This window comes from Triplophysa dalaica, chromosome 17 (assembly GCF_015846415.1).
Source record: "Triplophysa dalaica isolate WHDGS20190420 chromosome 17, ASM1584641v1, whole genome shotgun sequence".
Taxonomy (NCBI): domain Eukaryota; kingdom Metazoa; phylum Chordata; class Actinopteri; order Cypriniformes; family Nemacheilidae; genus Triplophysa; species Triplophysa dalaica.
The window spans coordinates 7,938,744-7,951,981 of record NC_079558.1 but is presented as its reverse complement, the minus strand read 5'-3'; the positions used below and the strand labels follow the sequence as shown (position 1 = coordinate 7,951,981).

Sequence of the window (13,238 nt, the reverse complement as noted above, 5' to 3'; positions counted from 1 at the left end):
GCTCGTGTCTGTCCTAGACTATATTAATGTCTCTATATTATTAAGGCGGTCAAGTGACAAAAGATTGGGTCACCTATTTCACTGCCAGTTCTGGTGGAGAGGGCCGGCATGATGACTTGAAAATCAGCTTCCTTTCTACGATGCCACAACAATCCTGCAGCGATGGGGTTAGATGACCTGACCCCAGGCAGTCTGCAAAGCCTTGATTATGTCATTGGCAAATCTGCGAAAGAAAAGAAAAAAAATTATATTGAGTGCACTGGAGTAGGTTCATTTTAAGCATGCGCGTTTTGACAGATTCAAACACAACAGTCCCTCAGAATGAATCCATTAATACCTAATGAGTTCAAAGGTGACGTGAGAAGACATAAGACAGGGGAATGGAGTAAAAACTAAAGAGAGAGATAGAGACACATCAGCCCCAAAATCAATTTTGTCCTTTTCCATCCGGGGCCCTAAGTTTGCCCGGATGCGTGCCGCGGCATCGAAAGTACCTTAAACCTTTATGTCACCCTAAAGACTAGTAACCAGCGGCTTGAAAGTACATATGAAAAACTAAGAGATGGAAAGAGGCGGGTGGGGGAAACATTATTCGAACGGCCTCTTTTACAGATCACATAGTATCAGGTTTGTCAAACCAGAATCCGTATGGAGAAGAGATGAGAAGAAAAAACATGATCGCAATGAAAGGTATGCTGGAGATTTAATCATGCACCTCTGTGATAAACTTAAAGCACGCTGCTGCCATCTAGTGGTGTCATTACAGCCAATTACAATTTACAGCAGTCAGATTGATGGGAGAACTGAAGCGAGAAGAAGGGAGGAGAAAAGATTGAAGGTGAGATGTGGGAAGAGAAGCAGAGCAGGTTAGACCAATATCCAAGTTCTAAGTAAAACGATTTCACATATTTCCTTAACAAAATACACAGACACATGTTCACTTCCCCAGATAACTGGCAAGACCACAGTGGAGATCGGGTTTAACACACATTACACACCCCCACAAGATCAAAGAGAGGTCAAATGCAGACACAATCTTACACAAAACAAAAGTTTCAGGTCAGTTTTATAGATCTCTTAATTTGAGATACATTTCATTTCATTATCCAAACACTTACGAAACCGTTCCAAAATGATCATGGTACTGCAATGGTTTTCTTGACATAGGTCCCCATTTTCTCTCTGGACTGACCCTGCACACTTTTTCTCTCACTCCCTCTGGTTGTGTAATTCTGCTCAGTACTCGTGGCAGTTGTGTTGCTATTAAATGCATGGCGTGTCATTGGCGTGTGCATGCTGTTTTAAGAGTATGAACACCACAGTATTCCTATGTGCTCAAGTGTGTTTACGTGTCTGTAAACTTCATACAGTGAGAAAAAAAAACAGTACTACAGTCAATAAAACACTTAGCTAAATATGAGCACTGTGGCGATGCTTCTGGAAGAATGAGGGATCCATGCACACATATAAATACACACCCACATACACACACAACTTCATAGGCAAGGAGTTCATGCTGTTTACTGATAGGTGTGTGCAGTCATGAGAGGCAAAATTGAAAATCCTTTATAATATGTTTCAAAGGTGTTCTTATATAATGCTGTTTACGTGTTTTTTTAAGACTTTTATAATTTAATACTATTAAATACTAATGATGTACTAAAGTTAAGAATTAAAGATTTTGTAATTAAGTACCAACTTTGAACAAATTATACATTCATTGGACCACACTCACAGCCATAAAAAATCTAATTAAATTGTCAAATGGATCACAATAAAATAAACATGTATTATAATGTATAATTATTTTATAGATATTGTTACACATAAAATTCCCTCATTTATAAACTATTCATGTACTATTTACATATACTATTTGAAATAGTATTTAAATGCAATTTATTGTTTCCTGTCAAGCCACAAACCACCAGGGGGCACTATACGTTCCACCAGTGGCACACTTACAACAGTTTGATAACCACTGTTATATATTATACACAGAGCTGGGTAGTAATGGATTACATGTTATCTGGATTACTTTTTTATGGATAACATGATTAAATATTCAAAGAATGGCAGTAAGTTGCTTAAATTTCGGTGATTTTCCCTACATTTTTTCATGTTTGTGATTCTTCAAGTTTTCTCCAGCAGAGAGGGAAGGGGATTGGAATTGCATAGAGATGTAAAATGTGGCATTTGATGGCGGGATGTATAGACACTAGGGGGTATGATGAGACACATTATCCAACGAGTCGTGAAAAAAGATTGGCTTCACGAGAACAAAACTAGATTTTTAGACTATTTTTATGTAATCCTCAATGATGAAATATATGAAAAAGTATTTTATTCAAATGAAAATCACAAAATGCAAAATAGGTGCATTTTGAAATGTCATTTTACATCTAAAAATGATCGTGGCAGGGCATCTTCAATAATAATTTCACCATCAAACACCATCATGCTGATATCACAAGCCCTAATGAGAAAATCTTGTGAAATCTTGTGGCAAGAGATCTCGTCACCATAAATAGACACCATTTTATTTTTAAGGAGCCTCATGGGAAAACTATTCATTGTTAGTATCAGTAAACACTAGAAAGTTATATGAGAGTTAGTATTTTGTCGGTACTGTGCTTCATAAAGATTGGATCGATACTCTTGTTGGATATAAAGAATTAAATATTTTTTCTCATTGTATCTGTCAAAATAGTACAAAATTATGCTGCTTCAATACATGTAACAAATGTAGCTTTTCTGTAGCTCAGTGGTAAGAGCATTGTGTTAACAACGCCAAGGTTGTGGGTTCGATCCCATGGGACTGCACATACCTATGTATAAAAGTATAGGAAAATACAATATTACTCGTTTTGGATAAAAGCGACTGCCAAATGCATAAATGTAAATGTAACATCAAATAAGATTTAAATCAAAAGTAATTTAAATGTTATCCAAAAGAAGTCATATTATGATATCAAAAATGTGTTATCCAAGAGATTACGTTATTGACAAAAACATATTCATGTAACGGATAACGATTCATAAGTAATCTACCCAGCTCTGATTATACGTATAGGATACACATAGACCATAAGACAAATAGCAGGGTTTAACCATTAACCAGCACCAGGAGACCTGTACATCACTGAATCAGCTGCACAGAATTTATGAGTCTTATGAGATTTACTGAATCTCCAAGACACTGAATGAGCCTCTAAAGCAGATTTGCTGGGAGTCTTGAAAATCTGTGAACCTTATACTGGTGTGTTGGGATAATGAATCAAGACGAAGAGCTACAGTAGACATAAAGGCAGGTAGTGGCTTGAAAGAGGATCATGCGATACACAGTTGAAAATTTAATCAACAACCAAAGAAACCATTTTGTGAATATTTGTTAGATATTTTCTACACAAAATCATAAACCAAAACCATAAACCAATAAACCGATGACGAAATAAGAGCAAGTGTTAGTTATATTAACTCTTTCACCGCCATTGACGAGTTATCTTGTCAATAAAAAAAAAGGCTTCCCCGCCAAAGACGAGTTATTACGGCAATCAGTGTTTTTAATGTTGTATAGCAGGTGGCGCTCTTACACACCTTTGGGAAAAACTACAGAGTCCCAGAAAGTAGAACGTATATGTTTTAGTGGTTTTTAATGATTGTTCCGAGTGGAATCTGGGCGGAATCTTTGGAAAAAAAAACGGTAATTATCTGTATAATCAAACTGATGCATTTTTGAAGAAACCTACCCACATATAAGGAGTGATAAAAAAGAACAAATGAAGATAGAAGAATACGGTTTCTTTCATTTGACATATTGTCTGTCCATATATTCTTTATAGAAAATTTAATGTGAGCCCTTGAATTTGGGTGAGAATGTTAAAAAACGCTGGCGTAGGCTGGCAACTTTTTTTTTAAAGGCTGGCGGCGAATGAGTTAAGGGTAGAACAATGAAGGAAGTTATTTGTTTTGGATGGGGTGTTGATTATAAATATCAACAGTTATATCAGAATACAACAAAGAAAGTCATACAGGTTTGGAACAATTTAAGATTTTTTATTTATGGGTTAATCCCTTTAAAGGTTGTCTTTTTATGCATTTAAAACATTTCTATAAGTAAGCCTGTTTCGCTCACATACGCCTGCCCTCATGAAGGTCATGAAGGTTTGCAAGGACTTCAATAAAACACACATACCTACTTTTATATGGAAAACTACAAAATGCTTGCTTGACTTCATACAATGGAACAGCAGGAAACACAAAAATGGCACGTGCAAGTAACCAATCATAAAACAGACCGACCCACATGTGTATGCACCTATAAAATGAAGTCACTCGGACAAAAGACAAATACATCAAAACCATATGAGGTAAATCACAAAATTTTAAGTTCATGAAATAAAAAGTAAAACACTTTATAATAACTTTCATTAATACATCAATAACAAACATAACTCTTAACAGATCATTAGTAAATGATGTTCACGTAGCTAGAAATACGAGATAATGTGCTTGTTAATGTTTAATAACAAATTTTTACTAAGCATTATCTAAGGATTAATAAATCATTATTTAATGTAAATTGAAATGATTACTAATGTCATTAAACTTTCAATTCATATGATTATGCACTTTTTAAAAATCTTAAATAGGTTTTGACATGGTTTACAATGATTAAAAACCTCATTTATAAATTATTAAGAAACAGTTTATAATGCTTAACAGATCAATAGTTAAGGCTAAAAAAGGTCATTAAATATAAAGGTACAGTTTGTAGAAATCACCGCTATAGGGCGCACAATCAAAACAACAACAATCGCATAGCTTGATGACGCTGTGTAGAAGCGTGGAATGATGGGATATGTTGTTTTCAACTCCACCGCTGATCGTACCGATGATACATCAATCAGACGTGAACGAGAAATCATGTTAGCGGAAGAGGTAAATTAATAAAGTTTTATAAATGTTGTGTTTGATTTAAAATGTACTTAATAAAACTTTTACAAATGTTGTTAAACACCTGCTTGGTAATTATAAGTACTTCACAAACTATTCATTTACCATATTATACATTAATTCATAAACACGGTCTTTAAATATCATATATTTGTTCTTTGTTTGTTGTGTAGACATCTTCTATTTTGACATTCCAGCAAATTATTTAGTAATTATTTGCTCATGTATTTGAAGCACTCAATCTAAAATGGAAACTATTAATCATTTGTAAATGTTTATAAGCATTTACTAATCATTAATAACTTTAATGTGTCCCAAATGACCTGAATTTACCCTATTTACATATATTTAAAAATAATGTATGAATTTTTTTTAATACAAAATAAAATAAAACGGACCTACACTAAACCACTAAATCCGTCCCAAACCTTATCCATATCATACTCAATAGCAGCAAAAGTGTTTACAATAACAATAGCTTTCAATTATTGTATAACATCTCGTAAAATAATTTGTAGGTTTTCAAGAAGTGCATTATCATATGAATTTAAAGTTTAATGACATTAGTAAGCATTTTATTTTACATTAAATAATAATCTATTAATCCTTAGATAATGTTTAAAACGTTTATTAGTAAATATAAACAAACACACCATCTTAAGTTTCTACCTATTTAATATATAGTAACTAATGATCTGTTAAGTATTATAATGTTGGTTGATGATTTATTAATGAAAGTTCTTATAAAGTGTTACCGAAATATTATATATTTATCTATTAATCTGCCATTTGTTGGACAGACAGGTAGTTCCACCCCAAACTCATTGGTTATCCAGTGCTGCTACGTCAGACTACCAAATAAAGAGAAATGTTATGCAAGCATCCGTGAACCACAATATTTACACACCGGTGGGGAAATCAACTGACATATCTAAATAGTAGTTGTCTTTGTATTTTAGGCCAGTATAAAATTAAATGTTGTAAAGGAAGTGTGGGTGGATTCCATACAAAAGCAGTACATAATGACTTACTTGAAACTTAATAAAGCATTTAAAAGTGTCAACCACAAAGTGCCAAAGAAATAAAATGGTCTGCCATTGTATTGAATCCACCCAACCAGATAATGATAAAACAAGCTCCCTTTTGTGTTTCAAAGACTAAAAATAATGTGGGTTTGGCACAACTTGGCAGAAACGACAGAATCTTTGTGTTGGCTGAACTAATAACAGATAACACGAGTTCACTTTAATGGGAACAGACAGTAAACTCTCTAAAATTACTGCACATGTACAAATAACTTTACAGCCAAACACCCCAGCCACATCAAGCCATACATACACAACCAACAGGATTGGCGAGTTCCATTAGTCAGTTCACCAGTTGTTACACAAGCGGATAGACTTGAATGAACAACAAAGAGAACGACAAAGACAGAGTAAAGATAATATAAAAATAAAGGATATCAGAACAAACAACAGAATATTGTCATTTTTAAATTTAACAATTATTCTAAATGAAAAAGGGAAAGAAAAAAGCGCCCATTGTCACGTTGTAACCACTAGGTGGAGATAAAGCTAAATCAACCATTCATCCACTCAAACATTCAAGGGCCAAGTATGCCTAAAAAGAAGTGGTATTGAATTACAGTCAACACAAAACCTCTGCCACAAAAAAATGATAACCTCATTCTAGAAAAAGTATGAACAGATATATATAGAAAACCTTCAGTATTAAGTAAATTATAAATGAACACATTAACACACTGTTGAACAGTTTCTTTTAAGTTAATTTTGAACTTCCTATAAACAGAATGTGTTGTTCCCTGAGGCTTATTGTGCTCACTGTTAGGTGTGTGTTTCCATTAGTGCCACAAAAGCCAACAGTCCATTGTAAAATGTGTTTGAAGTTTGAAACATTGTAAGAGTCATTAATGTGGTGATTTGGGGCACTTATGAGAGAATAGCCTGTTCCTTTAGTCTGACTTTGGGTGAGTATTGTATGTGATGCTCTCAATGGGCCCTCTGAGGCTGTGTGTTGTCATTAGGAGATGAATGCTGTATTTAGGGTTCCTAATGGAGGACAGAATTGAGCATTCAGAGGCTTCCTGCCATACCACCAAACATCAATACTCTCTCTATATTCATCTATGAATCAGCAGCATGGGCACAGAAAGACACGCAAGGGGATGTAATGCACATAAACACACTTGAATCCCAAACCAACTATGGATAGTGAATTGATGGGATAGCAATAGCATACAACGTTAAAGATTGAATGAAAACCCGCCTTTAACTTAATGCAATAAATATCAAAGCATGCTCTATAAACTAACAAAAAAAGATGTCACACTGGTAAATATTATGCATAACTGCATGCGTTTCTATGCGTCTGGCACAAGACGTTTTGTAACTGTATCACAAAAACCATATACAAGGGCGGTCATTACATTTGTAACATATATCCTATCCTGGAAAGACAACATTGGATGTCTCTTGTCAATTAAATCTGTGTAGAACAAGCATTTTAAACTTGGTAACTTGCAACTGTAAATTAAAACAATTGGTCAATATACTGATGTATGCAGAGGTGGACTTTAAAATCAAAATACAGGTGGTCACAGTGTCAGGTGTAAATGCTAATGTGTTTCAACTGACCAATTGAGGTCAGATCACCAGGTCTGACCTGGGCCATGTTTTCCACATACATCGTGTAATAGCAGATTTTGATGGAAGGCTTGCAGATGGCCGTGAGCATAAAGCAAGGGAGCAGCAGCACGGTTGGAATTATTGGGTTTATATTGCTGTTGTGTAGCTACTGTAATGCTGTCTGTCACATAAATCTTTCTGTAGGTAATAATTTTGGAAAAAGTACTATTGTTAATAATCCTAAAACAGTTGTCAAGTCTAATGATGTATAATCAGTAAATTAAAATTCTCGAATGCTGGGCTTTTCTCGTATCCTCATGTTACTGTTGCCCGCCCCAGAGTTCATTCTGTTCACACACACAAGAGCCCTCAGGCTAATCCACATGCTAAGCTTCTTAGCATGAAAACAAACAAAAGCAGCAGGCATGTGAAGCTCTTTCTGGGGAGGTTTGTAAAGGGCGCTTTCATTGATCCAATGATGTAAAATAAATGCCTACATTAATAGATTTAAGACAAATATCTCCAGACACTAAATTAGAACAGTTTAGTGAATTTAAAGACTTGATAAATACAATCCACACTTCAGAATAATGAAGTTACTGCAGTCCTTTCAGGTATCAAGAAATATCCTAAATGAATATATTTTTTTAATATTGCATTGGAGGTTATCCTTCACAACGCTGCATATGCAAGATACAGCCGTACACTGCATTACTCATAGAGGACAGACATTCAAATGGGTATTTATTTCTACCACCATGGTCCTCCTTTCCAATGGCAAATAATGCCAGTTTGCACAGTGGAAGCTCTATATCAGCCAATAAAGAGACCTCAATCCAACAGACATTCATCAGGCCTGTCACACAGGATTCAACATCACCAAGTACCCTAAAACAAACATCTAGCCCAGAACAGATTGTTTGACCTAACCATAGTTCATAGTTAGGGTTTCAGATCATCGCAATTATTGTACATCTCTATAGAAGACACATGGGGAGCTGTAGTGCCTGCATATTGCATATTTTACTGTATACATTGTAACCAAAGTGTGTTAATACTCCTAAAATGTACCACTACAAAACCATCACTTTAAAACAACCTTTAAAGCATGCTCCATAAAAACAACCTGCAATCCTTTGACACATATATGACGTGTTTTACTGTATCTTTGCTGTGTTACAAGTTTTTCAAGTATATATTAGACACGTAAAGTTGCAAAAATTTAAGTCTCAAACCTAAATATTTTATTTTATAATCAGAGGCTCATCCAAACCGGCCTAAAACGCCTCGTTTAAACACGGCCCCACACTTCTACGTTAGTTTGTGATAAGCGTTGAAGAAAACCACCCAAAATGTATACGCAAAGAAAGAAGGCGTGTCTGTAGGCCCTTTTCACATGATGTCACGCATCTTCCGTTCTGCCGCGAAGCAGTGTATCGTTACTTCCACTAGCGCCTCAGAATGGAGTTTAACAAGTCCCTTTCACAACTGCCACAGACGGCTAGATGATGTTCAACATCTTGCAGACGATTTTTCGCTTAGTACAAGATCAATGCTATATTAAGAATACAAATTTCTTTCTGTGTTAGCGATGGAGTTAGGATAAGTTTTTCCACTGTCATTTCAAGCACGACGGCAAAATGGAAGTTCTTCTTCCTCTTCTTCTTCTTCTTCTTTGTTGCAAGACGGATGTTATGATACACTGCTTTGCGAAAATGCGGAAGTGACGTTATTGTGGTCAAATCAGTGGTAAAGTTTTATTTACAACACTGTTCGAAAACAGCACAACTCCAAAATCTGAGTGTGAAGCACATAAACACATGGTTGTGCACAAAGGCCTTCTCTAAAACGTGGGGCACCCGGGATTTGGCACCAAGGTAACAAGATTCAAGATATGGAAGGAAGGAGGCGGGAACCGGTAGACATTTAAAATAAAGTTTTAATATAAATAATAAACAGCCAGCAGCCACTCATGGACGACTGCCGGCTACACAAACATAAATATAAACTTAACATGTGTCCAGGCCCGGTCCTCTCTCTTCAATGGTCTGGTCGCTCGTTCTCTTATATGCTCCCAATCTCCTACGTGATTCGAGCCCGGTGTGCGCACAGCTGGCGCTCATTCACAATTACTCACCGGTCTCGAACCACGGTCTCGCACGCCTACTCCACTACAAATACTTAATAGGATGGGGGTGTCGAACTTTAAATATTTACCATCTCGTGTTTGTCCCTTCTCAGTGAAGCGTAAAGCCAAAATAACAAAGTTACTGCAGTAGGTGGCGATAATTAACTATTTCAGTTTAAGACACACTAATAAGAAGAAGACGTCACACAGCAGCGCTGCTCTGAAGGCAGTACGGAATAGCTTTTGGTCGCGCTACACCACTACCGCCAAGCTACTGAAAAATGTTAAATTGGTTAGTAGCGTTGCTACTTTAGCTAATCCCCAACACTGCGTCACCCAAACTCGCATACTCATGTGGGGAAAAGAAAAGTTTGTCAGAAGATGTATCGCCTAGCGAAAACGAACATAGCAAAACAAACAACCACCTCGGTTACTTTTCCCCATGTCTTTTAGAGTTGACTTCGTGAACGAAGAGAAAGCTTATTAAAAGGTTTAGCAGTGCAAAAAAGCTTGTAAGAGCGTGTTTAGCGACAAGAAAGCGCTTGTTAGATATTACAAATAAATCATTTGAAATAAAGTTTTATTGTACAGTTGCGTTCTGCTTTTTACACTGCTTTAATTCCTATTGAGTTTAAAGGTATTTTATCCATCTTTCAGGTCGTCTCATTACTTGCACAGGCTTACCAATCTCTATATTTCATATCTTGGGGCCAAATCACATTAACCCTTACATTCACCCATCTTTTCTCTTCTGTTTGCGCGCATAGAAGGAGACTGTACACAATACACCGTAAACCGTAAATGCCGCGACCCGCAGATTTTCAGGTGAGCGGACGAATCCACAAAGAATAAACTAAAACATCACCAAATTAAAACAATATATTTAACGTTATATGAAGTATTAAAATATGTTTAACCAAAGGTGTAATAAAATGTATGATCTACCATAAGTAAAAATAAGACAACTTAAGACTTTATATGACCTTAAATAAAAAAAACAAATGTAATATTTTTTTATAGTATCCGTGGGAACCCTGAAATATGTGTCTGAAAGTCACTACACACTACATGTGTGAAATAAATAAATGCGTTGCCCAAAGAAAGAGGTAAAAGAACATACTGTAAATCAGAGAGGAGGAGTACAAAAGGATGTCGAGGATGAACATTTTTCTCTGTGCCCAAATGAGTCGCATTTGAATTTAATACACATTTGTAGCCCTGGTGTGTGAGAGAGGTTACAATAAATTTCCCAGCTATGAACAGATACATTGTTTGAGGCCGATAGCGGAAGAAAGTGATGTTTATTTGTTAACAGTCTTACCATTTTGAGAAGAGATTTTTTTGTGGAGGGGGCTTAGTTAATATTCAGCAGAACAGAGCATGTATTGTTTTAGGGTCAGTTATTTCTCACGTTGAAAAAAGCTACAAAAATGATTACTTTTATTAACTATTGTTAGCTTGTTTCTTCACATAGAATTAAACTTTCAGACTATCGACTGGAAAGGAATAACTTAATTTACAAACTAAGCAGTTTTAAACAAGAATGTCTGTGGTTATACGAGCTGGGTGTAAATAACACAATAATATTGCATCATAGCCTATAACAACTATGTCATGAATAGAACTATTATAATGTCCTCTTTAAAAAAAAAGGCTTACTTTTTTGTGCATTATATCTGATATTTATGTCTTAAAAGATTTCTTATGTTTGACAACAAGTCACAAATGCGGTTTGAAGGTCCAGTATGTACTAATTAGAATATCTATTGACAGATATCCAATATAATATACATAACTGTTTTCAGAGTTGTATAAAGACCTTACATAATGAAGCATTATTTAAAACATGGCGACATATTTTAAAGTTGGAATGGATGGATTGAGCCGTTGGTTGCAATTTGCAACCTCACCATTAGATGCCACCACAATCTCCACATTGATCCTTTAACTGAACTGATCTTTGTTTACAACTCATATTGACATAAAAGCAAAAATGTTAATGGGTTATACGGAGTCCAGCCCTATCGTGCAAGTAAATCTGCATTGCTTTCTAAAGCAAACAAATCTTCAAATCTATGGGTCACTGGTTTCAACAGACATTCCATATAGGCTACCAAAGGGCTATTCTATACTTTTCCACAGCTAATAATTATTATATTTTTATTATTCCTTCCTTTTACACGGATGGCAGTGAACCTCCCACTGAACGGCTCATGACATTTGATCAGCTAACAAATGGTAGAATTGATCTCTACCTTTTTAGGAAGCAGCGGTTAATTAGTTCTTGCACTGGTCATTCCAGCACGTCTTATGAAACAAACATTAGCACATCTGAATTAAAGCCAGCGGCTGTGTTTAGAAACAGATCACCAAAACTGTCTGGATGAAAGTATGTGTGAATAAGACGATACGACTCCAATAAAAACAGCAAGATCTACAGAAGAGAAGGTTCTCTTTACTTTCAATCTATAGAAAAAATAGAACCCATGTGGAACAAAAAGAGAAGTTGCCAATGAGTAAAGAATAAAAATTATGACAAATACAAAAACATGAACGCATACATAAAATTCAGGACATGGTTTAGTTTCAGCTCTTTAGAGGACTTTAACTGACACTCTTTGGGCATGTGCCATGGGAAAAGCCCATAATAGTTTAGAGAACATAAATGAGGTCAAAACATGAGCCGCCGCACAACCTCTTTAGCATTCCAAAGCGGGACAGCGGTCTACGGTAGTGCTCACTTATGAGGTGACTATTTCGAGGGCCTCATTGTCTAAACTATGAGAAGGACAGAAAGGGATAGATATGTGCAAGTGTGAGAGAATGTAAGGCCCTCTCTATAATGCTCTCCTTTGTTTCAGGGCCGCTTAAACAAAACAAGCACTAGCTGCTAGTGGAGTTTTAGGGCTGCTGTCTCTTCTGGGATCAGAGCTGATCAACCAAATCTGACCTGTGAACTGCGAAAATCACAGTTTCAACCATGCCATAATTTCCTATTGTTACTTCAGCATTATTTTGATTGACTTTAAATTGTTTCGAGGATTGTGGAAATGTACCATAGTCTTCTATGCAATTACCATCAAGTCGTTGGTGCCAATAAATCACAAGATTGTTTCACCGATTTACTCAATTTTAGCATCCTATTTAACCAAAGGACTAAGTGGAGATAAATGTTGAACCACCCGGTAAGGGGGATTTCTAGATTTGCAGCACGGCAAGCAGTTAGAATCAAGACATAAATTGATAATTTTACCTTTATGCAAATAAGAGGCAATAGTCTCACAGCGTCCCCAACAGCCTTATTTTAAATTGGTCAGACCTAACAAGCCGATATACTGAGGACAACCACATATGCTGTAAATTTCATAGACACAAATCTAAATAGCAGACTTCGGCCTTTCTGGTTGTACAACCTGTTTTTATTATAGAACAGCCTGTGTTCTGCAGACAGATCAATCTGCCTCTGAACATCATAATTTCATATTAAGCAGAAAATCATTCATGTTAGG

General features: G+C 35.9%; 1 protein-coding gene across 2 annotated transcripts in view; it reads right to left on the bottom strand.

The window, feature by feature from the left end:
• The window catches only part of mpp7a (MAGUK p55 scaffold protein 7a), a 101,409-nt gene that overhangs the window by 70,761 nt on the left and 17,410 nt on the right, over window positions 1-13,238 (bottom strand). For both annotated transcript variants that reach the window (XM_056771664.1, XM_056771665.1), the window contains exon 2: window positions 74-223. In XM_056771664.1, the coding sequence (XP_056627642.1) occupies window positions 74-110 (37 nt within the window). In that variant the 5' untranslated portion in view covers window positions 111-223. The remainder of the gene's footprint in view (window positions 1-73; window positions 224-13,238) is intronic.